The 27,619-nt window shown below is 37.9% G+C and overlaps 1 protein-coding gene across 1 annotated transcript; it reads left to right on the forward strand.

The window, feature by feature from the left end:
- SEL1L3 (sel-1 suppressor of lin-12-like 3 (C. elegans)) lies at window positions 1-26,473 on the forward strand. The gene is made up of 20 exons (XM_010077411.1): window positions 1-562; window positions 2,045-2,171; window positions 4,940-5,061; window positions 6,481-6,596; window positions 8,835-8,890; window positions 9,909-10,041; window positions 10,641-10,773; window positions 11,526-11,672; window positions 12,093-12,304; window positions 13,843-14,022; window positions 15,147-15,266; window positions 15,899-16,039; window positions 16,600-16,662; window positions 17,593-17,769; window positions 19,394-19,521; window positions 20,194-20,277; window positions 22,667-22,757; window positions 22,864-22,948; window positions 25,033-25,142; window positions 26,342-26,473. The coding sequence occupies exons 1-20, from the start codon at window positions 64-66 to the stop codon at window positions 26,471-26,473; spliced, it is 2,856 nt and encodes a 951-aa protein (XP_010075713.1). The 5' UTR covers window positions 1-63.
- The last annotated feature ends 1,146 nt before the right edge of the window (window positions 26,474-27,619 follow it).

The following is a 27,619-nucleotide window of genomic DNA, read 5'->3' on the forward strand; positions in this document are numbered from 1 at the left end:
GTGCCATGCTTTGGAAAGGAGACATTACAGACAACGGCAGTTACTCCACAGTTTGAACGAAACATGGATTATGTGGACTTTATTAATTTAAACATTTTAGAAAAGAAAGTTCTTAACAATTCAGAGGTTTCAGTTCAGTATTTATGTTCTAAGCCTTGTATCGTCAACTTGGAAGTGGTAGCTTCCTCTGAGTTCAGGACTGGTGTACCAGTGTATAGAAGGAGATGGAAGGATGAGAAAAACCTTTACATTAGCAGAACTCGACAAATACATTTGAAATTTCCGAGCATCATGGTTTACAGAGATGATTATCTCATCACAAAGTCAATAATAGTGCACAGTGTGATATTATATGCGTGGATTAGTCACAAATCAGTCAACAGCTATGATGTTGAGCAGAATGAAGACTACCAGGATGCAGTTGCCAAGAATTACACTTTTTTAGAAGCAGTTCCACCTTTTGAACGCCCATATAAGGACCACAAAGTTTGTCTTCAGTGGGGTGCTGACCATTTGTGGATGCTCCGGGCAAACAGGATACCTCAGTGTCCTCATGAAAGTGGTAGGTGTAATGTCACTTTTTTCCCCAGGGAAACTAATGGGACCCAAATACCATCTTTGATAAGCTGTTAGAAGGTAAATTGTTGTAAATTGTAAAGGTTATGTAGAATTATTTACTTTACAGCATTGTTGAATATGTAAGCTTTCTAACTGTGCAGTTAGAGTTGCAAATGACTGAAGTTATCATGTCCTTCAGAGCTGGCTTCTTTTATGACAGCTGGCCTGGAGATTTGTGGCGTCATGGCCTTCTAAGTGTTTTCAAACAACTTCATTTAAAACCCACTGATGTCAGCGGACATGATTTCTTTGTCTTCAGAGAGACTTGTTCAGTCCCTTATTGCATTGTTTCAGGGTCAGTCCTGCAGTTATTAAACACACAATTCTCTCACAGATAGTCTACTTCTGCTTAAGATGATGGCCACACTCAGAAACATATTCTTAAGTCTTTATAGTGCAATAATCTTTGTAGTACTTTTTTCCCCCCCCCAAACCATTACAGACAAGTGCTTTTGTTTTAAAAATTAATAGTTTTAAATAGTGTCTTGCCCAACTTTATAAATTACTGAAACCTACAACTCATCTTTCCAGATTTTCTCAAGAGTTCTCCTGACTTTGTTTCTGTATGCCTATCTCTAACTTTACATCTGCTGACAATTCTTTTTGTTCTTAGTATATATTCAAAACAGAGCATAAAAGAAAAAAGGTTATTTGCTTCTCAAGGTTTCTCTCCTAGAAGATCCCGTAGTGTTATTTGTGTCATTTATTTTTACTGCATTGGCATGTAAATGCACTGAAGCTGAACAGGGAAGCAGTAGTGGTCTTGCCTTCAGGGGCTTTCTAAAATACTTGTTGGAGAGCATGTGATCTCTGACAACAGTGTGAAACTTATTATGCATTATGTAATTGTATTATAGATGAAAACAAAATAGGAGAAAATAACATTAAAATTTATTTTTAATTGAGCTTGTAACAAATTGCTTGGGGTTGGGTTTTTGTTTGTTTGGGGGGGTGTTTCTAGGAAAGCTGATGATAGGTAATGGCCTCAAAGATCTTCCTGTTTTTTAGCAGGGGCAGCATTATCAGAGTTTTTACAGGATTATGCATATCAGTTAAGAATGGAATTGCTATCTGTCCATACATACAGTATAAGCTGGGGAGCTGAAAACGGAGAGCAAGTCCAAGAGCTGTGGCGTAATGTCACATAGGCATAACCAAAGATGAGATTTAAATTAATAACATAAACGAAGATGTGTTCCTTACTAACTGGTCCTTTAAGTATCTTAGATTTAAATGAGTGGGTTATTCCCCAAGACTGTAATGTGTTTAATAACCATGAGTGAACTTGTGTTTAAGGACTTATTGAAAGTTTATTTTAATTTTTAATCTGTTGTGTGATTCGAATCTTTGACCAAACAAGTGTGAGCTAATTAATTAGCTATCGATACTTGTTTTCTGGCAGATTAAGAAAGACTGTATTTTGCAGATGGTGTCCAGATTCTCAACTTCATATATGCTTCCAGTGGGGAGAAAACAGGAATCGTGAAGAAATTTGAAAAATTTGAAAACAGAGAACTTGAGACAGTCAGACAACATCAGATTGATTATCCCATGTAAGTATAGATAAATAATTGAAATGGGCTCTAATTGATTGTTGAAGGCTATAGAATGTACTTAAATACTTAGGCCATACTACAATTAAAGGAATACTGCCTACTAGTTTGAGAAAGGCTTAAAAGGAAACTAGTTAGCTATCCTTCTGTTTTCTGATTTCAGTTTTGGAGGGGATTATGCTGAACCTCAGAAATATACTTACGGGACATGTCAGTGCAGTGCTGTGTAAGAAGTACCAATAGCAGGTGTAACTAATCTGGATAGGTACAGTTAGGAGGGTAAGTTAGCTGTTACACGCTGTCATGATCAGACTGCTCTGTCATGACTAGCTAGCCTGAGGTTTACTGGATTGGAAAGAGATCTGCATTTCAAACATCATTTGCAGACCAAGTGGAGAGTAGGGTTACTTGCAAGGGCAGGTAGTGTGCAGCAGCTTTTTCCCTATGAATTCACACTATAGTTTATTTTGCAGCTGACAGGCCCTTAGTGAAAGAGTCCCCTGTCTAGATAAGTCTCCCAGCTTGAGCTTATACTGTTTTCTTCCACCATTCCTGTGTAAACTGTCCTAGCTGGAGAGGAATAAAACCCCTTAGGCCCTGCATGCCATTCAGTTGTAGAGGAATCACTCTGGGAAGATCGTCTTTCTCTCCTCTTCTCTCCCTTGCCAAAACTGTCACAACTCTTCAGTCATACTTTTTCCTCTAAAGTTGCAAAATATGTATAGAGATATATATATATCTCCCTTCCACCAGATGCTGTTGCCCTGACAACATTATTACAGAAATAGGAGATGATCACAGGAACTGGAACTTGCCAGCTGGTTTGTGTTTGGCCTGTGACCACAAGAGGAGTTTCAAAGAAGACTTGCCAGATAGCACAGGTTGCATAGAAATTACTAGCCCTCAAACTATAGCTCTGAAGTCATAAGTGAAGAGCTCCTGGCCTCTTCAGGATGAGTGACAGCCTGGTTTGCGCAGTCTGCTGCCCTTTGCTCACCAGCACAGTTGCATTCTGCTTCTGACACTGAGGCACTGAAGCTCTGGTTGAGAATACATGGCATGAATTTATGCACCTCTTTACCTGCTCCACACACTTCCACCCTCTCTTGCCTTCAAGTGGTGTCTCCAGTGTTAACATAAAGGCTTGTCTATGTGTTGCTGTTGTGGGATAGCTTGGGGTAGCTCTGTTAAGAAAAGGAAGAGAGTTTTCTGTATGTGAGCAGTGGTTCCCCACTGCACCAAAAGGCCAACGGAAGCAGATGGATCCAACTGAAGTTACTCATTTGACTTCAGTCAGGGATTTGTGAGGAAAGAGGACTGGAGACAGACAACTGTCATTTGAGGCCGTGGACAACCTGCAGCAAGGATAGGCTGGGACTGTAAGGGACTACTCGCACCGTATGGCATTCTGCAGCAATGAGGGCTGTGAAATGAGTCAGCATTGTGCCATACTCTGTCCCAAGAAATTTGTCCAGAACAGTTATGTGCTCAGACTGGCAATCAAGGATTAAACGGAGACTGCGGCATTTAAGTGTACTGTATTGCTGGAGATGAAAAATGAAAGGAGCAATATATAAGCATAAGCAGTATCTCTGGAAGCACAGTGTTTGCCTGTAGGTTTTAGTGATCAGTTTACAAGTGATTGTGATTTACAAACCCTTTTACCTCATCCATGTACCATCTGTGGAACGTATGGTGTTATTAGCTATTTAAGGTGTAGACTCTGTTGGGGAAAACTTCACCACTCACGCATGTTTTTTAAGCAGGAGTGCAGGTGTTAGGTTTTCAGAGGTACGTTGGTTTACTTTAGGAAAATATACAAGATACTGTAAGTTTAGCAACTTATTGAGAGAGAAATAAGGCAAGCTGACCCAATTCTAAAGTATAATAAATAAATATTTACATTTTTTCTTAATTATAGAAATACAAACCCCGAATCATATCTCCTTCTAAAAGTCACTAAGAAAAGAGAACTTCTTTTTCAGAGATGACAGTAATTGTAATGCTTTCCTGGGTTGTACATTGGAGGTACAGTTTTCAAATGCATTTAGCATTGGCTCAACTGCTATGGAAATGTTATGGAAATAAGTGGTCAAGTTCCTGGTAACAGCACTGGGGCAGATTTAGTCTGGCGTAGAGGAACTCCTTAAAATTAGGTACTGTGTTATAGATTCTGCTTTTAGTGCCTCAGCCAGCTTTGTACAGAAATTTCTCAGTAGATAACGTTGTCAAATCTTCAATTTTTTATTTTGCACTGCTCCATAGTTTGCATAGACTCCACCTCTATTTATCCTGTGATAACTCCATGAAAGCTATTCATGCATATCTTTACTACCCAGAGGCTGGATTCATTTTTAACTGCTTCTCCCAAGTACATTTTCACAGTTGGCATTTCGTATAGAGGACACAGCTTAATTTTTGCCTGCATGCAGGAGGTTGGCTCCAAGTTGTCTCCGTTGTGTTTTCAGTTCCCCGTTGATGTGGGATCTGGCAGTAACTCTGACCCAGCATTCTGGAATTGCTTCAGATAACGCTCTCTTACTCTCCTCTCATGTCAATACCACGAAAATGCACAGTTAAAAGAGATCATAGATCCAATAGTCGTAAGTACCGTTGTTCTGAAGGTTTTCCCTGCAGAGGATGTGTTCTGTTCTGAAGATTGCATTTGTGAAACAGGTTTGCTAACTTAAAGTGAAATGCATGCTTTGCAAATTATATAGGGAGATTTCTCATCGGGAGTGGATTTTTGTTTATTTTTGCTCATGCAGGTTCACTGTTTCAGTCTGGCTATATTTACTCCATCACTGTGAAAAGGATCTGTGTGGTATACTTTATTTTATTGATCCGAAAGAAATGTATAGTACTCCTGCTGTATTTCTAAATGAGGAAGGTAAGGGATATTTTTAACAGCTTTCAGAAGGGGTCTAATGTAGTCTTTATTGATCTATGCCTAGGAATAACATTTATAAATATATTGTTAGACCTATTTTGTGAAACTGATCTCTTGCAAAATGCTTCTTTTTGACTATAATGTCTGAATAGGACGTTAATAGGGTAAATTAATGGGGTAAAACAGAGAAATAATTGCATAGCATTTAGTCTTTGTTAACATCAGAAAATGTCTTCTCTCGGGAGAATAGACTGAATCTTACAGGTAAGGAATGTATACTGGGATTAAGAGTCTTATCTCAATGAACAGCCTTCGTTATTATTATTGAAGTTTAATATTGTTCTCAATTCTTATGTACATAATATGTGAAAATTTTTGAAAATTTGGAATACCCTCAGAAAAAGTCCAAATGATTCAAGGTCTTGCCTATATTGCAACATTCAAGAAGCACAGTCTATTTCCTAGATCTAAAAAACAGGTTAAGAGGAAGCACTGTCTTAGTCTAGCAACACTTGCAGTGGAGGTACATTCCTCCCAGAAGATGGCTCTTCAGCCTCTGATTGAGAATAAAATTCAGCAGCTTGGGGCTGGCTGGAAGGCTCGCAGAGGAAATAAGTGTGCACAGTGTTAAAAGTGCACAGTGTTAAAAGTGCACACCTGGTTTTCTCCTAAGACATTATTTTTTCCCCTTCTCTGCAAGTTTCACAGCTAATCTTTTCCTCTCTGTTATTTTTGCTATTCCTATTTTCTCTGTCTTGTAACCAATCTAGGTAATTAATCTATCCATTATAAACTGGATGCTTTCTTTGAAGAAAAAACAAAAATAGCATCTCAGCTGGAAGTTACCAGCTTGTTATGAGATTTGCTTGGAGAGGTTGTAGGGCCAATTTTATTCTCAGTGTTAGACTAGATTGCTATAATGGCACCTGTTCTGGTATTGGGAGCTCACACCATGAGTTTAGCTTCTGCAGGTCCAAGTAGCGGACAGTCGAGTCATCTCATACTTTGTCATTGCACTCTCACGTGTGAGCAGCCAAGTGTTGAGTAGATGCTGCTGTCGGCTGTTCCCCTCTGCTGTTTGCTGCAAGTCATGTCTGCTTTCTGGAGTTTGAGATCAACTGTGGCACCCTCCTTGTTTGCCTTACGTTTAGTGTGATTATCCCTCACTTGGTTTTGAGTCTGTGGTTTCATGTGGGAGCCTGGGCATTAGTATCTGAGACGTATAACTGAAATGTGGAGCACGTTTCCCTGGGATTCTGTGAGAGCTGATGTATGGGTTGGCAAGTCCCAAGATCTCTGTTGGTGATGAAGAGGATGAAGAAGACAGAATCACTGTGAATAACACATTAGGAAGCCCATTCTTAGTGTTGATATTTCTGTGATGTTTGTTTCCTTTTTCATCCTTTGTTGCTCTGTCAGGTTATGTGCATATTCAGATGCACCTCATGAGAGGAGATGACCTTGCAGTGAAAACTAGCTTCAGCCTTCCTCTGAAGCAGTGGTTTCGACTGGATCTGTCTTTTAAGGGTGGACAGGTATGCCTGCTACTTAGTTACGGCATCAAGGCTGATTTGTCTAATTTAATTATGCTTCAGACTCCCTTAACAGCTGAAGTGAGAGAAATAATGTAATTTGGACATGCTCACATAACAGAAGAATGAGAAGTCTAAAACTAGAAATTGGACAGGGACATTCAAAACCTCCAAAACTTCAGGATGTCAACTTAGGTGCTTAAGATAAGAGCCTAGGATTACTGTGTATTCAGTGTGTATCCTGGTGCACCGCTGCTCTCCAGAGGCTTTATTGACTGTACAGGCAAGCAGGACATAAGATACCTTATCCAGATGCTTTAAGTTACATGGTGTGAATAGCCTTTAAGGACTTTGCACTTAGAGGGTCAGGCATTTCTGCCATTCTGATATGAAAATTTAAGTGTCTGGGCTTCTGTACCATACCATGCCTCTTGCCTAGAGGTGTTAGCTAACAAGAGGCGTGTGCAGTTTCCAAGTTCTGCAGATTTGACAAAGCAGGACAGTATTGACTACCATTAAAAGAACAAAAAATATTGCAGTATCCCTCTGTATTAGATGAAATACATAACTTACATTTTAACAAAAAATCGTTTTTTCACAAGAACTTTAAAAAGCAGCTGTGAAAACAAGCCAGTCTCCCTGTCCAAGTTCTTGTCTGTACCTCCAGCTATTAAGATATTAGTGTGTGAAAATAATCAAAAACCTTAGTCTTCTTTTTCTCAACGTCTTTCTCCTTGAAAATGGTTGAATAGATTAGATTCTGAATTGTAAAAATAATTACTATTTAATAGCAAGAACAACTAAGCAAATTTAAAGTATGAGTTAAGTGACTGATAAAGCTGAAACAATGCTGTACTGAGAGAGCAATCTACAGGCTAAACTACTGCTGTTCCTGTTGCACCCCACCTTTATTTAAGTATGTAAGTGGTGAGCAGACTGATTGTCTTGCAAGAAGATCAGGTAGAAACGTGTATTTACTTTTAATGTAATATGCTTTAAAATATATTGTTCAAAGAAAAAGTGAAAAAAAGTTTTATACAATCAGAACAGTCTTTTTCTGCTTTTTTAAATTGTAGTAATAACTTAAGTTCTTGAGAAAGGGAAGAGCCTATGGATTTTGAAGCTCAGCTTCAGGTGCAAATGTAAAAGTTAGAGTCAATATTGATACAGGGTGTATTAGTCTTGACTTGTTGCAAATTTGAGGATTACTTGTACAATTAGATTAAGAAAAAATACTCTTCCATCAGAGAGTAGAGTGGATTTATTCAGGCATGAGGTAAAACCTGTAGTCAATAAATTTCCACTTCTGGACAAAATAAGGGAGCCATGAAGAGTTTAACGAGCACTTTTGTGGAAAGAAGAGGAAGTAGGACTAAGCTTAAAACATTTCAGTACTTAGAGCCATTCTCTGGGACAGATAAACCTGTGGTTCAGTCCAATCTTATTGGCATGTCTTCCTGTTGCAAGTTTTTAAATGCTATGATCCTCAGAAGTTGTAGAAGAATCTCCTTATTTAGGCACTTATTTCACTTCCGTTGGTTAGATACGTTTAGTCCAGTGTGATCTTAGACAAAATCTATATATTAGAGAAGGTTTGGAAATTGAGGCATCAAGAAATTAAGAGTTAGATTTTAAGAACATGGGAAGATGTAGATGAATCCATAAAAATACCTAGACATTTGAGAAAATTTAGTCCTCAGTTATGGAAACATCATTTTGTCTTCCTTTAGAGGCATCTGAATTCCTTTAACCATTCTGGCACTGAAAGTCTACATCTCCCATAGAAATGGGAATGAACTCAGATTTTTTTAAAATCATGGCCTGCTACATTACCTTTGTGGCTATTCTTTGCCTGTAAGCTACAGTTTCTTAAGATCAATATTCTCTTCATTAGCATATCTGCTGTACAAAAGCAAAACAGCCCTTCACACTTTGGAAGAATAAAAGCTTCAGCAAAGCACAAATGTCTCATAAGTGAACACAGGAGTGACGTAGATTAACTAGGGAACTTCTATGCTGGTTTTGCTACTTTTCATCTCTCATGGTTGGCCAGGACAGCCCAGTGCCAATGCTTTTCGTTAAACTCTCCTGACATAGTCAGATATGTGACATCGTCCTCTCCGGTGCAGAGGAGATGCAATAAGCTGCACCTGTTATCTTCTGAACTGTGAGCTGAAGTGGCTCAATAAATGTACCTTGTAATATTTAGTCTATTGTAATTAATATTTTGTTTTCTTTTAGATAGAAGTAAGCATTGTTGGGAAGAATTTGAAAAGACATCGTCATCAGTCTTTTACGTAAGCAGCATTTTCCCCTTTGCTGAGTAATATGTGCATGTGCATTTGGATATGGAAAATGGGAGAAGAAGACACAAGTTTGTAACTGAGATTCCAGATGATTTTCAACGTGTCTGTGGTCTTTTTCAGCTCAACACTCTCAAGACCAATTTGCACTGCTGTATTTACATTGAGCATGAGCTGAATAATTTGGTTAATGTCGTGAGCTGGTTGAGTTAATGTGCTGCACAGTCTAGTACTAGAGTCTGGTAACCCTCAATAAAAACTGATTGGAGGGTCAGTGGCATTAGGTTCAGCCTTCAAATGAAGTCTTGGCCTTCCTGAGGTCGAGGGAAGTTTTGCTGTTGCTGTGAGGGAGCTGGGATTTCACCAGTGAAGTTATTGTCTGCTTTGCTTAGGTAAAGACCAAAATTTCTACCAAAAATGTTCTTGTGCGATACATTATTCTAAGCAACAGAATCATGTGCCCTTTTTTAAAACGGATCTTTAATTGTTCTCTTTCATGCTAATTTAAATTTACTCTTTCTTGTGCAAATAATTTGAAAAAGACCCTTTTAGTATGGAAACTATGTAATAATAAATTGCATGGCAGACTTCGGTGTTTTTCTTTCTCTGCTGTGGTTTACAAAACAGAAATTGTGAATTTATAGATAGTAAATCTAGGAGACAGATAACTTAAATTTTCATATGCCAATTTTAGAAAAGTGCAGGGGAGAGGTGGAATTGAAATCTCTGAGGTTGTGTAATCGTGCATAAAACTCCAGAAGATACCTGCAGGTCAGGAAAATAAAACACCCTGCTGGTTTAATATGTTTGTAGACAAGGGATTTGTTAAATTATTCCAGGATTTCTCACACTAAATTGCAGAGTACATTTAGAGAATAAATAGATGAGAAAAGGAAAAGACACTGGCAATGAGTTTAAGGCTGTCAGTTAGTGAAATTCTGAGACACAAATTTCTCTTTTTCTTTCATAGTACCTCTTGATAGCCAGCTTACTTTTGTTTCATATTCTGAAGTTTTAGGGAAGATTTCTATTATGATGACACTGCTGGATACTTTGTTCTTGGAGGCAGTGGATATGTAAATGGCGTTGAAGCATTCTTTGGGCCTGTGAAGTACTATCGTCTCAATGTGTTGGAAACAGAACAGGTAAACCAAAGTAGTGTTTGGAAATGTATCCATATTAGCAGCCAGCTATAGCTATAATGTATTTTCTCTTAACTGAAGGTCTTAGCAAGTGATAAACTTGCTATGAAGCATAGTGGTACTTGGGAATATGTAACCAAAAGATGATAATTTTCTGTTGAAATCTAGGAATGTTAATTACGACTTCACGTGCTAAAAAATAAGACTTGTAGAAGTGAGTATATAAAGCAGTGTTCCTAAATCTATTTTTAAGTAAAGACTTAGTTTCTATACTGCTTTTTTTCACAGAGTTTTTGAACATACAGTGTTGAATACCTTTAATTAATTTATGGTTTTGTTGAAATTGGTGGTAAAGGTCACATAGGCTTGGCCAATTTTGGAAGTTCATCCATGGTTTCTTGGATTATGCTGGCTCTTTAAAGTCGTAGTCTATTGTGGCCAGCATCAAGTTGTCTGACACATTAACATGAGGTGCCAGATAAGCTGATTGTAGTAAAATATCTATTTCCTTCTGTTATTTGCCGACAACAATTCTTTCTAGCCAAGCACAGACAACAACAGATACTGTAGATGCCATTCATCCATCATTTGCCTTTTTATAGATTTCTAACCCTCTCCATGACAAAGAAACAGTGGAACAAATTGAGCTCTACTACGAAAGATGCATGGACATTCAAGAAATAGTTTATGAGTACAGATACATTGTAAGGCAAGGAGAAAAAGCGCAAAGAAATTGTGAGTGTTGATCTATGAGATAAGAGTTTTAAAGTGTCATATTTGGAGATCTGTTTTCCTTGCTTTTGCCAGAATCTGGATAACAATCATCAAAAGCAACTTAAATTCAGCCATAACAAGAAAAAAAGCAATTTGAAGAGTTTAGCCTTGTTACTTGTAGCTAAAACTGTAGTTTAGTCCCTGCAAAGTCTTTTGTGCCATGGAATGCAAATTTAAATCATGTTCTTGATATTTTTTCTCCAATAAGACAGGTGCATAAAGGGGCAAAGAAACACTTTCAAGGTTACATGTAAGCTATTCAATTGCCTTTCTTCTGTTTTTATTCCCAAACAACTCTGAAGACACAAGTATTTTAAGCCCTTTCCCAAAAATGGGTGGTTTTCGCTAGAATGTCTCTGCCACAGTTGCCTAGTGTGCAGTAGTTGACAGCTGTATACCAAAGCAACCAGTTTAATAAAAGAAGAGAAACATGGCTTAAATGTATGCTGAAAACTAGCTTATGTTTCCAATTAGAATTTGGTCACATGCATTGTGACCAGAGTATGTAGGAGAGTAGAAAAAAGTCTTCTGTGTTTGTAAGCAGCCTGGGCTAGCTGCTTGAGTTTTTAGCACTACTTTGTGTTAAGGATGTGCTTTTCTTGTCCATGAATTTTTAGTTTACCCCAGAAGCACTTTTTTTTTTTCCTAACAGAAGGTTGTTTTAAAGGCCTGCCAAGTCATCTTTTGTGTCTTAAATATGTTGTTTTCTCTAGGTTACTATGGAAATTATTATTTGGAGCTGTTTCACAAATACGGAGACAAACCCAAATGTGATGCCTTCATCTGGGGAAAAGAGCTCAGGGAAAAGTACCACACTTTGTTCAAACTGCTGCAAGAGATGGATTTCAGTGCTGCAGATGGTAATCATATTTTATTTTATTGTTTTTAAATAACTCCACAATATATGTCACGTAAGTTAGTATGCTTTGTCTTCAGTTCACGTTCTGTACGTTTTTTTCCATATCAACTAACTTCGTAAAGGAGTGTCACGTGGCTTGTATGTTGTGCTGCAAATGAAGGATGGCTTATTATGTAGAAGAAGGTATAGATATCCTTATGTTTTTAGTGGTTAGTTACTTTGAGATGGTCTTCAGGATTTTTATTCACCTTTCCTATTCAGTAGTACCTTGTATCTCTAAGAATTTTGGTTGTCTGCATTGAGAATACCGTTCAGCATGAGAAATACCAGAATCTGACTGAGTCCCATTAAGTTAAGGAGGGGAAATCGGTTCCTGGTTTTAACTCTTGGAATAACTGTTTCTCCTGTGTTTTATTCTTAGTGTTAGAAGATGGGAGTGATACAGTTACAGAAGTTGGCCAGAGGATATTTGAGAAGGTGGCAAAGGGTCTATCCAGTGCCAGTGGCCTCAGCAATATGGGCTCCTCTGTCCCTCTCTTGGTGGATTCCAGTTGCTGTGGATACCATAAGGCTTCCTATTTCCTTGCAGTTGTATTTGAAACAGGACTTGGTGTGCCTGTGGATCGTACAAAGGTAGTATATTTAATATGTTTGGTTATGTCTGTGGAATTAATTACCATGAATTTATGAACAATAGAAATAAAAAATGTGAAATGACCCCCCCCAGGCTGCGGTTGAAGGCATTCCCCAATACAGCTACTCCTAAGTAGCCAATGGCAATAAAGTCTTTATGAAGTTCTGATGGCAGGAATCTTTATCCTGCTCATCCAGAACAAGGAAATCAATGATTTGGTAAGACCTGAAAATGGTGGTAAAGTGAACAGCATGGAACATACTGCTTTTCCTAGTCACTGAGGAGGAAGGATGAGGGAATAACCCTCCAGTCACCCACAGTTATTTGTAGATGGGTATGAAAAAAGTCTCACATGGGCAAATAAATCCCCTGAAGTGGAAAGGTTGCATAGTACAGTCAGGAGAGAAGTCCCATGGTACAGTGCAAAAATGTGGCATGGAGTATCTTGTGGTCAAATGATTAACGGTAACCAAAGAAGAACAGTTTTCTTTTGGAAAAAAAAACTTCCTGTGATTCAGCTGAGCAACTACACAGCATGTGAACTCCTGACCTTTTAGGCAGGTTGCAAATGACTGAAATGTTCCCGTGCGATTCCATTGCCAGGTCAAATAAAGGGGAGGTATTTATATATCACTAGAAGAGGGCCAGACTGAAATTGCCAACAGGTATTTAATTGTGATATAATAGTGTACTATAAAGTGCTCATAACAAATTACAGACCTGCCTAATGTGGTTACAAGATACTAAATCAGAAGAACCCCTGAGAGTCCAATGTGAGACCGAGCTCACTCCAGTTTCTCAAAGACAAGAAACCTTAGAAGCCTTTTTTATACCCTAATTATGGAGTACACATAGTGGTAATTATGAAGGCTATCTAATTTATTTGTTGGATCTGCTTCAGATAGTGTAAGAAATAATTTAATATCCACTGCAGATGGGACACTACTGTTTTTATTACTGTTCAGGTGAAAAATAACAGTAGTGCTGAAAATGGTTTTGGGAAATATGCAGTACCTAGACTACTCCTAGCACCAATTAAGGTGCAGTTCAAGGGAGCTTTGTGCTGAAACCTTGTCAGCCACAAGTCCCATCCTTCTAGTCCTGTCAGATCCTTAGGGTAAGATTTTCGAGTGCTGTTTGTTAGTTTCTGTATGTTTCCACTGAATTCAGTGCAACAACTCCAGATGACATCAGTGAGACTAGTTAAGTCACTGCCGAGTATAAAAAGAATCAGAGTATAGTTAACACTATAATAAAGTGGCATTAAAAATTGCTGCAGACTTTGCGGTGGCAAAATAAGTACAGTACTTGTACAGTGTTTAGAGAATCTAGTTTTTCTTTCAAATGTTGCTACACATATAGAAGACTTTTTAGCTGCTTTGGTGTTGTGCTTCATCCTGTAATGGTGTTTATGTGGTATAGCTGGTATATCAGCTATTAATATGAATACACTGTTCCCTGTAAATCTCCACCAAAGTGCTAAAACTGTTAGATGTGCAGTATTTCACTCTGGTTTATGTCTGTTGATTTTTGCCAGGGACTGCTATATAGTTTGGTTGGCGCTCAGGGGAATGAGAGACTTGCTGTGATGAATCTTGGCTATAAACATTACCAAGGCATTAATAACTATCCACTTGATTTGGAGATGTCGTACGCTTATTACAGTAATATTGCAATAAAGACGTCGTTGGATCAACATACTATAAAAGGGGAACAGGTAAAAGAGTTGTAAGTGTATCTGAATTTGTTTTCTGTGCAAATAACTTTTCATATATTAATATTAATTATGTAGCCAGAACATTTTTGTCTTGATTTACAAATACTAGCCCATCTGATTGATGTCCCTGCCTATGACAGGTGTGTTGGACTAGATGATCTTCAAAAGTTCCTTCCAACCCAAACCATTGCTACAAAATCCCACAAATTTTATGTAGGTATCATTACTCCATTTCTTAACAAGGGAAAAACCAAATCGAAGTTAGGCTCCAATCCTCAGAATTGTCCACAGCCTATCTTTCAGCAAAGTCTAAGTCTTATTCTTGGGCCCTAATTCCTCACTTGGATTTTTAATATTATTAATATAATTGAATGTGTTTATTAAGCAACCGTTCTGCTGTTTCAGTAGCCAAACATAATGAAGTTCATGCAAAAGATGAATTTTCTTGTCCATACTTACACCTTTTCTATAGTCAAATGTAAAGATTTGTGTGTTAAATAGCTATCTGATGAGATAAAGTTACAGTAAAATGATTTTAGAATGAGCTGCTAAACAGAAGCTAATGCAACTTTATTGGTAAAGGATACTCAAGGTAGGCCAGTACAACAATCCTGGCTTATCAGAAAGAATGATTATTGTACAAAAAATAGAGATATTTTCATTGCTGAAGAACTAAAAATGAGCAGATAGCCACCTAGATAAGAGTGCTGTAGGGCAGGTCTTCATCAGGCTTTCTGCCAGCATTTTTTTGATCTTTCAAGAGAGATTTCAATAGGAACTAAAAAATCTTAAAAGGCTTAAAAGCACTTCTTTGCCATTGTTGAGTGCATTTAAAACTATGAAGGTGGGTTTGGGTTTTTTTTCAGTTATTTATGTCTTAACATATCTTTCCAAGGTATGGAAAGTGGACTTACAGTTTCATACTGTAACGAAGCAGTAAATGTCTCTTACACTGGATATAAAAGCCTTAATGCACTGGCTAGCAGAGGGGTGGTGAGAATTTTAAAAAAGAGAATTGATCAGGAATTTTTAAGGATAAACAGGAAACAGGCAATGTTTTCATTTTGGTGGCAGATGTATGAATTCATTGTGTAATATTTTTTTTTTCTTCACCTACTCTTCAGGCATTTGTTGAAATTATAAGGCTGATGGATGATGAACTGCTAAAAGCTCAAACAAAAGAAAATGGTGATGTATTTATGTGGTTAAAACATGAAGCAGCAAGAGGAAATGCAGCTGCACAGGTATAAAGTAATACATTTCCCCTTTCTTAGCTTGATACACACATCATTTATGTACATCTATAGACTATGTAGGAAAGTTGTGGAGGAGAGTGAAGTGGACAGATGTTTTCACTTTCCATTCAGAATTGCTTCTTTTTTATGAGTTTGAACTATTTCCCATGTTTCTACCTGATAATATCCAGTGACCATGCAGAAAGCTGTAACCACAATGCAGGGCAAAAGAGAAGAGTTATTGAGACTTAGGAATTCTCTGATCATTTTCCCTGGGTTTGCATTTGATACAGTGCAGTAACTGCAGCGTCTCTGAGGCCAGCAGCAATATGTTGTAATACTGAGCCATTTGCATGCATCAGATCTGCCTTATCACTTACCTCTGCACTTAAATCAAGCCAGACTTCTGTGGTACTGACAGCTGTTAAAAATAAGCCTGCTGTAGATTTAATATCAGTACATTTTACCACTGGGAAGCCCTCTGAATATTCCTGATAGCCAATCGTTTTCAAACTGTTGAGGATGTATAACTAGTTTCTTTACATATTTAAAATCCATTTAAATGTGCGAAAATCTGCTCCTGCAATTCCAGTTTCAATACTAGCATTTATAACACTAGTGCTTATGTTGTTTTCTTTTAGCAACGATTGGCTCAGATGCTGTTTTGGGGCCAACAAGGAGTGGCAAAAAATCCTGAAGCTGCAATAGAATGGTATGCAAAGGGTGCAACAGAAACAGAAGATCCAGTGTTAATATATGATTATGCCATTGTGTTATTTAAGGTAAGTCATATTTCATATTTTCACTTCAAAAAAATCATTCCTGTTACATAGGTGGTTGTAAGTTATCTGCAGTTACACAGTGTGAGAGTGTCTACAAGTGCTTTTAGATTTACTTTGAAAAGCAATCAGTAGTTTTGAAGCTAATGATGATTTTTATCAGATATGCACAAAAATTTTAAAAGGACGAAGTCAAGAGCAGTTTAGTCACTTTGTTCCTAGCCAGATTCAGGTTCAAAATACCAATGACAAATCATTAACAGTCTGTGCACCTTTGAATGGTATTTGTTCTTTGTTAGTTGCCAAAAATTAAAGATCTGTGATATTATTTCCCCATAAAAATCACTTGGATCAACTGGTGAAATAATTTTTCGTAGACTGAATCATTGAGATTTTGTAAAGCTGTGGAAGATGGATGAGCACAAAGCTGATCTTTTTGTTGTAGCTGTTGTAGCCAAATAATGCCTAGTAAATAATAGTATCAAAGTTACAATGCATTTTGAATGTGTATATGTGTATTCTGTATTTGAAAACAACGATTGTTTCACATACCCATTTCCTAGGGCCAAGGTGTGAAAAAGAATACAAAACTTGCTTTGGAATTGATGAAGAAAGCAGCAGCCAAGGTAAAATGTAATAAATAATTTATCATAAAAAGTCCCATATCAGGTGATAATGATAATGAACTCTAATTTATATAAAATACCTATTACCATAATTCTGTGTAAATAGTAATTGGTTTTCTCAGTGTCTTCACCATGAATGGTGAAAGCCGTATTTCCACAAATTAGAAGACGAGACGACTCAAAATCAGACAAAATTTCTATGGAAGAAAAATAATTCTCTTTACTTACGTCTTTTGGAACTTGATGATAGTTAGGTGACTTACAGAGTAAGTAGTCGATCCAGGATGACGTTTTTACCTCATGATCCTAAGCATTTTCTTCTAGACCATGCTGGGTATGTTTTTTCATAGGAGTGCCTACCAGCCTGGAGCTTTTAACATGGTGATCTCTCCAGAGTCAGGTAGAGCTAATGTTTGATTGATGTTTGATGTTGGTCAAATAAATTTTAAAACAGGATTGCAAAGTTCTGTGTTCATTGCTTTCAATTTATTCTTAGGGAAATGTTGTAGTTTAAAAGAAGTTGGTTTTTTGATTGCTAATCCTGTCAACCAGGTTCTGGGAGTTCACAGGAATAGGTGTCTGGTTTTGGCTTTGCAGAAGAAACAGGTGAAAAACAGTCACAATTTGTTGTTGTCAACGTACAAATCTGAATGCAGACATCGCTGAGACTCTGTAGAATAAGACAATACTGGATTTTTATTCCTTGCTCTCAATATGAGGCCACAAGGAAGAGTAGTGTGAAAAAAAGCCAGTGGACCTTTATATCCCTTAGTCCCAGATCAGTGTAATTTTGTCTGGATCTAGTGCCAGACATCTACGATCTAGGTAAGGTCACAAGAGCACCCAAAGTTGAGCAGCAGGTTGGAATTCGAAAGTGACCCAAAGCAGAATCGAATGTGTGACCTGAGACTGCTCTTCTCCTTCCCTAAGGGCTTGCCCCAGGCAATGAATGGATTGGGATGGTATTACCACAATTTTAAAAGAGACTACAGAAGGGCAGCTGAACACTGGTTAATTGCTGAAGAACTGGGAAATCCAGATGCATCATACAACCTTGGTGTCCTTTATTTAGATGGGATTTACCCTGGAGTGCCTGGTAGAAATCAAGTGAGTAAATATTTAGTAGTACTACTTCTTACGTTAGGGCCCAGTTTTGAAGTTTTTGCTTCGTTCTTGAGACTGCTGTGTTCACTCTGAGTCAGATGTTGATACCTTTTATCACATCACAAACGAGTGTTACTGGAGAATTCAGTCAGATTGCTTAGAGAGAGAGATGTTACTCAAATATCTCAGTCATACTTACGTGCGTGTGTTTGTGCTCTTTTTAATTTAGTAACAAAGTAGGTGCAGGTTTAGCTCCACGGACTGCCTCTGTTTTCTTCCTTCCAGAGGCACCAGACAGGATAGTGTGTGCTCTCACATGATGTGATCCTTTCGGTTTCTCTCAGTTTTAGATTGCAAAGTATATGGGGAAAGGATGCTTTCCACAATAGACGAAAGCAGCAGAACATTGTCCCTGAACTCGTGAACAGCTGTGCTACATTCACATAGCTTCTGTGAACCTCAAAACTGCAGTGAAAGACCTTCAAGCCAGACTTGAAAATTTAACTATTAATACAGTCCTGGTAGACTGCAGGTTTGTCTTTCTGTGACACAGCCCATTTATTAACTTTTCTCATTGACATGTGCAAAATTAATTTTCCCCTAGTAGGAAGGGTCTGCTTTGGTTTCTTTCAATTAACTAGGTAGTTGTCGACCAACAGCACAAATATAGTGAGTTAGGCTGTAATAAATGCAAGCAGACCTTGTGCTTGGAGCTAAAAGACGTTTCCAGTGTGGCCTATGAGTTTTGAGATCTGGATATACTCCAGACAGTAAGCATTTCTACTGCCAACAGCAGCAGTGGTCACCAACGTGTGCATTTGGCAAACACATTTTACTTCCCTGGGGACCAAAATCCACATTTCAGAGTGGACTGATTATAAGAATACACCTAGAAGTGCACAGGTTTCTTTATTCACCGAAGCCATGGACCAGGAGAATGACTTTGTTATGGCTGTGATGGATACTCTGAAGTCCATGCTCACTCACAGAAAACATAAATAGATGGTAAAAATTTCCTGAAATAAATTATTTCAGGCTTTATACTGCTTCAGTTTACATTACAGATTACTGTTTCTGAGGATAAAAGATATAGAGTCACACAGCCCTCCCACTTCTGCAGCTCTGGCCCTGCCTTCTCAGCCTGTGTTTTCTTTTGTAAACGAGTTTCAGAGGCTTGAGAGCTGTGGTTGTGCACTGCTGGACATGCTGAGCATTGCTGCTGCTTCCCAGCCTTCACGTAGACACTGCCAGTGCGAAAGTCCTGTTCTGTGTCTCTTCTCCAAGATGCCTTATTGATCTCCCTACAAGGAATAACTAGTTTTCCTTTTGTCAGTGTGCACAAAAGACTTGTATGCTACCAGGTGTTAGTTACACATTTACATGCTTTTCTATTTGACACTCCATGTATTACCAGAATTTGTTTTTAAAAACCTTTTTCCAGCCTGAACTATTAAAAAGTTAGAAGAAAGGAGTTCATTGTACCTAAGTACATTCAAAGTAGTCAAACTGGCTTGTCTGCGTTAACCAATTGCATGTTTTAATTAATTTAATGCAGTGAGTCCTGGGAAATGAAACTCAATGCACGTTAATAATGCACAGTAGATAACTGTGTCTTCTTTCTTCATAGACAGTTGCTGCACGCTATTTCTATAAAGCTGCTCAAGGAGGACATATAGAAGGGACTTTACGATGCTCTCTGTACTACATCACAGGAAATATGGAAGAGTTCCCTAGAGATCCAGAAAAAGCTGTAATGTAAGGAATAAAACCATTTGTCAAAGGAGGATGTATTTCTGGTGGGATTATTTTGATTATTGGTGAATTTTAAGTCCATAGTCTAAATATCTTGTACTTCATAGTGCTTACCTCCTGGACAATAGGTTCTTCAGCAGTAAAGTTTGATCCACATTAATATGTGTATTATTTAAATGACCAGTAGATTTTTGAGAGACACAGAGTACTTTTAGTACTTTTTTTTCTGGAACAATTTGGAGAGATTGTATCAAACAACTCTGAGAGGTTGCATCTAGCAGAGCCATGCTTATTTGATTTTTCAAGAAATATCAGGCTTCTGATGTGGTAGAACTGGTATTTTGCATCATGAAAAAGGCAGACAATTAGTTATAGTACTTATTAACTTATGATTGTTTTCTTAAAAAAAAAAAAAAAAGAAAAAAGAAAGAAATTTTGCCAAGATAAGACGTAGGATGTCTCTGATATGGCCATAGAGATGAATGGACAAAATGTTCTCATTCAGTCAACAGTTACAAGACTGATGCAGCAATTACTGTGAAATAGCATCATTTGTCTTATGGAAGAAGTCAGAAGGTGATCCTCTATCCTTTTGTGTCCTTTGGGTCAGAGTGAGTTGGGATAACAGTCGTGGAGCACAGCTGTTCATTTTTTATTGTTTGTTCTTTTCTACAGCTGGGCAAAGCACATTGCAGAGAAGAATGGCTACTTAGGTCATGTCATCAGAAAAGCTCTCAATGCTTATCTGGAACTTTCATGGTATGTTTGTTCTGTTCTCTTCAAGTTCATTTTTTGTTTTTCATTTACGTTTTAACATGATAAAATAATTAACACTGGGCCATCGCCTCAAAAAAACACAAACAGCAGCACCACTGAAATCAGTAGCAAAACCCCCATTGACATGAAGGGAAGGAGGAGTTGACCCAAAGCGTAATTCAACAGTTCTGACAGAATCAAGTGAAAAAGGGGGAGCTTGTAGAGTGAAATAGTGTTATATCTGCTGTCTGTGATTTTCATCCCATAGTATTGTAGCATGTAATGTGCATTGGATTATCCAGAGGAACGCCTTTCACTTTTAATATTCCCTCTGTTCCAAAAACCATACTCTCTCCTGTATAATTCCATGTCATGAAAACTCAGGCTGCTGGATTAGATTTGTTCTTTTTTTTTTTGTATATGGTTAGTATTATGTATTCTGTAAAGTATAATAGGAGACTACAGTATCCAATGAGCCAACCAAGAGGTTTCAAAATAGCCTCCAGGTTAATGCTCCATTTTTGCAGCATGAGCATCAGATACTGTACGTGCAGGCATCAGACTGTCATCCATGATTAAGGCAATGGCTCATTTAGCCCTGCAGCCTCCCCCTGCAGGACGGGGCTTCAGGCTTAGGAGGTGTACAAGAAATTGTCAGCGGACTATTCTGGAGTAACAAGTTTTCTCTTTCCTGAAGAAGTTTATTTTTATTTGGTCCATCACAGACATTTCTCCTGAGATTTAACCTCACTTTTCAACACAGAAAAAAAATCAGTTAATATTTCTGTAGCATGTTCTGATGTACAAGCCTGTGACTCTATTGGGCTCCCTCTGCGTACAATCATATAAGGCTCCTGTGCATGTGACAGGTAGAGCATTAAGATCCCAGAAAGTCTGGTCTCAGCATCTAGGAGGAAAAATCTCCTGGAGTCCCACTTGAGATGCCAGTGACTGGGAGTGTATGGGTAGTAATTTATAAATACTGGTCTTAGTCATCTCTGGTTTTAGGAGTATGTTCATGTTGAAATCTTTGCTTCTAAATATTTCTTCATGTATCTTGCACAGGTGTCAATAGTTACACTGCCAGGCAGACCAAGTAATATGTGTTCCTCAGTCCTAGTGTTAGCAGCCTTGTGTTCTACACACCTGTTAGTCATAGTAGTTTGTTCTTCAGAGACTGATTTAAAGGCCTTAAATGTCGTTTTTTTTCTGAACTGCCCTTTGAGACAACAATCAGAAGAACTAAGTTCCTGGCTTAGGTATCCTGAATTCCTTCTCTGGTGCCAGGTCTCCCTTGCCCTAGATGTTTTTACAGAGCAAGTACAAGGAGAAATTTGCAATCTTGCAGAAGCAGTTGGGAGACTGGAGGTTACACCTGCCAGTTCTGTAAGAGCAACTGCTTTCACAATTTCATTTAAAGTTTCTTTGCTTTGGCACCTATTCCTGAAGTCAAATGCGTATTTAACCATATTTCCTTCCAGTTAAACAAACCATTGAACCTTGAAACATGCCATGGTTTCAGCTTTGTGTTGTGGAGAAAATCACTGGAAGCATGGTCTTTTAATAGGAAGCTTTAGTAGGAAAAAAGTACACCAAGTGGTTTTTTTTATCTTGTAATTTTAAAACCAAACTCATTATTTTAAAGACTTCCTCTTAATTTTGAATGCCTAATCTTCATAATATTGAGTAGATGAATGAGAAAACATGAAAGAGATGCTCTCCTCTGGAATCATGAACAATGCTGTATCACTGTACTGCAGTACTGAATTGCTATACTGCAAATGCAAAATTAGTTTTTATTACTTGCTCTACAGTCTATGAAGTGTCTAGAGTCCATAGAGGGACTGAGGCTGTTATTTTATTCACACATTCAAAATATAATGAGAGACAATTCCTGTTCCAAAGAGCCCATAGTCTAAAAAGAGAAGACAAGTTGTAGAAATAGAAGGGTAAAGCATACCAAAGCAGTACTCAAATGAATGTTTGAGAGATACATACACAGCTAAGATAATTACAGATTCTTTTTAAGTGGCGGAGATAAGAGTATTTTAGGAATGTTTTAGCTGAAGCATTTAAGTAGATAATTGGGCTTAATATCAATTCAACTTTATCATCAGTCTTGCACTTAGGGTAAATGCACACTGGAGCCAATCTAGCTTCAATGCAAGAGAGAAAACAGCAAATTCTTGAGATCCGGCACGGCTTGTTACACCGAGCATTGCCAGTAGATGTAGCTGTTGCATGCGTTTGCCAGCCTCTTGCTTCTAAACCTTGTATCAAAATTTTGCTCTTAAGTTATTTGATCAATTTATTTAGTGGGGTTTTTTAACTATAACTAAAATGCATGTTATTTTTGTTAGATTTTTCACTAATTTATTTTATCTAACGTTAGGCATGAAGCTCTGCTGCATTACATTTTAGCAGCTGAAACTGGGATTGAAGTGTCACAGTCAAATTTAGCACACATCTGTGAAGAAAGACCAGTAAGTAGTTGTATTCGCAACTCATTATCCTAAAAGGAACACGTGCTAATAATGTGATCCTAATCCCTTATCTGTGATATGAATGGATCAATTATTTTCTTTCCAGGACCTAGCAAGGAAATACCTAGCAACTGATTGCGTTTGGAGATACTACAATTTCTCTGTGTCTCAAGTCAATGCACCCTCATTTGGTAAGTGCAAGGAATTCTTTCTGAATTTTGACTTTACCTTTTTTCTAAATTTAAAAAAACTACATTTTTTACAACTTCTCTATGTGAGCAAGTTAAGAGAAGAGTAATCCCTGCTTATCATACATTTCCTTTTTAGTGTTTTGATAGGAGTATCGGGGGGAAAAATGTATTTTAAGTGTAGTGTTTCAGCACAGCTTTTCTGAGAATTTCCTTTTTATGGCATAAAATGGATAAAATTTGAATAAAATAAAAAAAGTAAGCCCTGAGAAGGGGCTAGATAGATGTTTGGGAACCTTAGCAGTTGAATCAAAGTTTAAGAAAAAAAGTAGCAGTAGACTTTAGGAGCTCATACTATTATAGTATATCAAAGAGGAAATACAAAAGCAAATACACTTCCATATCATAATTGAGTCACGAGAAACTAATGAAGGCTAAAGGATTCCTTATCTAATTTGAGTTTTTCTGTTAGGGTACAGAGTTTATCAACATTGTCACAGCTTACCTTGGGGGGAACTAAGGATTCTCTGATTTAAAAAAAAAAAAAAAAAATTTTTTACGTAAAAATTACATTCCTCCAGCCTTAAATTTTACTACATCTGTGACTTTAGTGACTAAGTCTTTTTGATGTCTTTTGAAAGAGTTATTCAGTATTTGAAAACACTGATCTGATTGCCTTGCAAGAAGGTTTAAGTGCTTTGTAACAAGCATGTGGAAAAGTGGAGTGTAAAAGTCAAGCTATTAATTAAAATACACAGCAGCACAGAAACTGAATACCATATTGACACAGCCTGAAGTCACAGGAGCTGACAAGCCCTGTTAGCTTTCGTGAGGATTTTGCAGACACCTTAGCAAGGTGCAGTTTATTGACCCTTCGGCAAATCCACTGGTACAGTCTTACATTGGAGAAGCTTGTGAAGGTCAGACTCACGGGGTGAGACACTGATTCTGTTCAAGTAAAGGAGAGAAGACTTGCTGGGTTGAACAGGGGAACGATTTTATTACTTTTTCTCTTTCTCACATGAGTAACATAAGCTGAGTTTTATCTCAGATCCCTTGCTGCAGTAGTGGAGGATCAAATCCCCAATATATGGCCTGGGCCAGATAGTCTAACCCTGGCAGCAGAGATTCCCAGGGCTATGTTATCAGTGCACTGCAGGGTGACCTCAAGGCCACTGCAGGAGTGCTCTTCAGGCCAGGGCTGGAATGATGCCGTTGGTGTGGCTGAGGGGAACTCTCTTCTTGGTAGTTCACTACAGTGTTCATGGAGTTCCACTCTGCATCCATGCCTGCCCGTCCACATAGTCTTTCTGCCTTCGCTGTTGGATCAGTGACCGATTTGTTTCCTGGAAGAGCTCTGTTATAGTCCACTGTAAAAACAGGTGGGATTTAGGTAGCCACTGTAAACGCAGAAAACAAGGTGTAGAAGCGTTTCAAACCATTTGGGGAAAGCTTTAGTATAGATCAGTGCAATGTTATACTTACTCCTATCTGAGTCAATACCCACGCTGTTGGTGTATTTCACTGCTGTGCAATATCACAGAAAGATGTTTGTAAAATATTTGCTTGGCGTTGCTTCCTTCTAGACCAGGAAAATTCTATACCTATCATTCTGGGTTGGATTGGATTTGAAACTAACAAAATTATGATCAGGAAAGTTCCATAACTTTTGGGATTGGTTCAGCCACCATAGTGACAGGTACAGAACAAGTACTTAGACAGTATGTTTTTAAGTCTCATCAAGTTAGTAGGGCTAACCTGAATAATAAGGCTAAAGGTTGCCCAAAGACAGATTCAGCACGTGAAGAAGGAAAACAGTATAAAGTCTCTGTCTTAGTTTTTGTAAAAGTAGCAATATCGTTCACTAAATTCATTAAAGAGAAGCCGTGAGAAATTTCAGCCAGGATAAATATTTTCAGTAGTCAGTCTGATGTAAATTAACCACAGAGAAAACCAGAGAGAAAGAGTACCTTTTTTTAATATGCTACTTTAAATAAAATTACTATTAACTTCTCCAACACATTTATAGTTGGTTAATTCTGTCTCTACAAATATTCTAAATGATCTGCTACTGGTTTCTTCCACAGCTTATTTGAAGATGGGTGATTTCTACTACTATGGTTACCAGAACCAGTCTAAAGACCTTGAGCTCTCAATGCAGATGTATGCACAAGCTGCGTTAGAGGGAGATTCACAGGTGGGTCTGCAGTTGTTATGTGTTTATAAAAAAACATCAGAACTTTGAACAATCTGAGGATTCTCAGGGGACTGGTTGTTCTGCTTGGCTACATCTGTATGCTGAAGAGACCTGCTAGAGTGAGTTATAATTGTTTCAAAATACCTTGTGAGTCAGTGGTTGCTGTGTCGTGTTAATAGAAGTTAAACCTAGCATAGATGGACAGTCCTAGAATTAGGCTCTTTTGAAAGCTAAAGGTGAATGGCCTAATGCAGTGCTACCCTACCTTGACACAATGGATTATGTTGTGACCTTGGTATTTTTGCTCCTGCAAGGAGAAGAATTAATAGACCAATGAGTTTTATTCCAGTCCTAGCCTCTGCAATTTTAGGAAATAAACAGAGAAGAGTGGCCCATTTCCTTTTACATATTGAGTGAATCCTAGGGTGGCTTTTGTTCACTCCAACAACAGTTTAATTTTAAAATGTTTTATAATGAAAAGATACACTATGTCACGTTACCAAAGACACACAGTGTTTCAACGCTGAGTATCCTGCCCTCAGGCCCTCCTGAAACATCCTGGGTGGAATATTCTGCCCTGTTACTGCTAAACTAGCAAAGGAAAGAAAAGAGGCATGAACAGTTACTTTAAAATATGAAAGCCAAACTGATGGGTAATCCTGTAATATGTCTCCTGTCTGTTCATCTTCATGGCTCTGAAAAGACACAGGGATACCTAAGACTAGTCAACACTGTAAGATTAAGGATTTAATTTGTACGGAGCAAATTTTTGCTCTCAGTTTCACTATTCAGATTGCTATTGAGCTATAGAGCTAGGCAGAGTGGAATTAAATGGTAACGGAACAGGAATCCATTTCTGCTTTCAGTCTGTATTTCCCAGGTAGATAAAAGATTACAATTTGATACAGTGTCTGTGTTTAAAGAGCAACAGAAAATAAGAAAGCTCAGGTCTTTTTAGATCGTTTCTAAGAAAATGGTGTCACAACAAATGAACGCTAATTATTTTGCATTTTCAGTATTTAGCTGGGTATATGGTTAGGAGAGAAGAGTCTTGTAATTATTCAGTGAAGATCACATGGTACTAAGTTAATTTATAGAAGACAGTTATAATTATTTAGATACTTGATGCTTACAGTAGACCTTAAATATACATATGAAAATGTAATGGTTAAAAAGCGTGTATGCTTTTTTATTGTTAGGGTTTCTTTAATTTGGCCCTTGTCATAGAAGAGGGCAACTCCATACCTTCCTACATTTTGGATCACCTGGAAATTGATCAGGCATTGCATTCTAGTAATACATCACTTCTTCAGGAACTTTATTACAGGTGAGTCTTTTTTCCCCTTCATCATCATCTTCTGTTTTTCCATGTGAGTAGCATTTACCTGTGGAGAACAGCAACTCCTGTAATTATTAACTTTGTTCATGTATATGATTTAAGGCAGGTTAAGGTCAGCATGTTTGAAAAGCTTCAAATACTTAAATGTATTTCAGTTTATACCTGTTAAAGAGACCTGATTACAGGTGGTTACCTGAAATAGCAGGGACTGGATCTAATGATCCAGGAGGTCTTTTCCAATTCAGTATATTTAAGTTTCTAAGTTAGCCACTGACAATTTGTATACTGTCCAAAACAATCTTTTAATGATAATATGGCAGAATGTAATAGAGAACTTAAAAGCGTGTAACTGGGATAATAGCAGTCCTTCCTGTTTATTGTGCAAAGATATTCCAGCCTGGCACAGTTGTTGTGGCTCAGAATATTAGATACGTGAGACAGTTACTGGTCTGCTGCCTGCTATTCATGCACAAACCACCTAGAGACTTATAGTTCCGCTACAGAACATAGGTTTCCTTTAACTGGGTAAAGCAACATGTATTGGAAAAGCACAGAGGGAATGAAAAGCTTACATAATATTTGGTGGATTTGTGGAATTGCCTTTTAGATATTTAAGGAAGGAGGAGCTGATGGTTAACAAATGATGCTGTGAACCAAGAATGAGTAGTTTGTCTTCTGTTTTGCTACTGAGTGTTGTGTGACCCAAAAAAGTGGAGGTGCTGTCAACATCAAAACCTTGTTTGTCAATTCACCAATAGTCCGCTGAAATTGTTTTTCACTGCAGTTGGCCCGAACTTGTACCCTAAATTACCTCCACTCCACATGAAATTACCAGTCAGATAAACAGGGCTTCTGGACCAGCTGGTCCATCTGGGAGTGTAAGCTTGAGCCTCAATTCTGCCTTCACTTTGTCTGAGCCCATCTGCTTTGCAGTGAGAATAACTCCAGACCTCACAGCACTGCAGGGATTTCCCATCATCAGACACTCTGTCCAGAACAGCATGTACTTTATATATATATGTATATATGTATGTATAAAGCTATTTTAATATCATTATCCTTTTTTATGTATTAATGCAATTGAACATGAATGGCTGCATTACTACAAAGGGTTTACTTTTTCACTCATCGTTAGTTT

Source organism: Pterocles gutturalis, unplaced genomic scaffold, assembly GCF_000699245.1.
Source record: "Pterocles gutturalis isolate BGI_N339 unplaced genomic scaffold, ASM69924v1 scaffold43623, whole genome shotgun sequence".
Taxonomy (NCBI): domain Eukaryota; kingdom Metazoa; phylum Chordata; class Aves; order Pterocliformes; family Pteroclidae; genus Pterocles; species Pterocles gutturalis.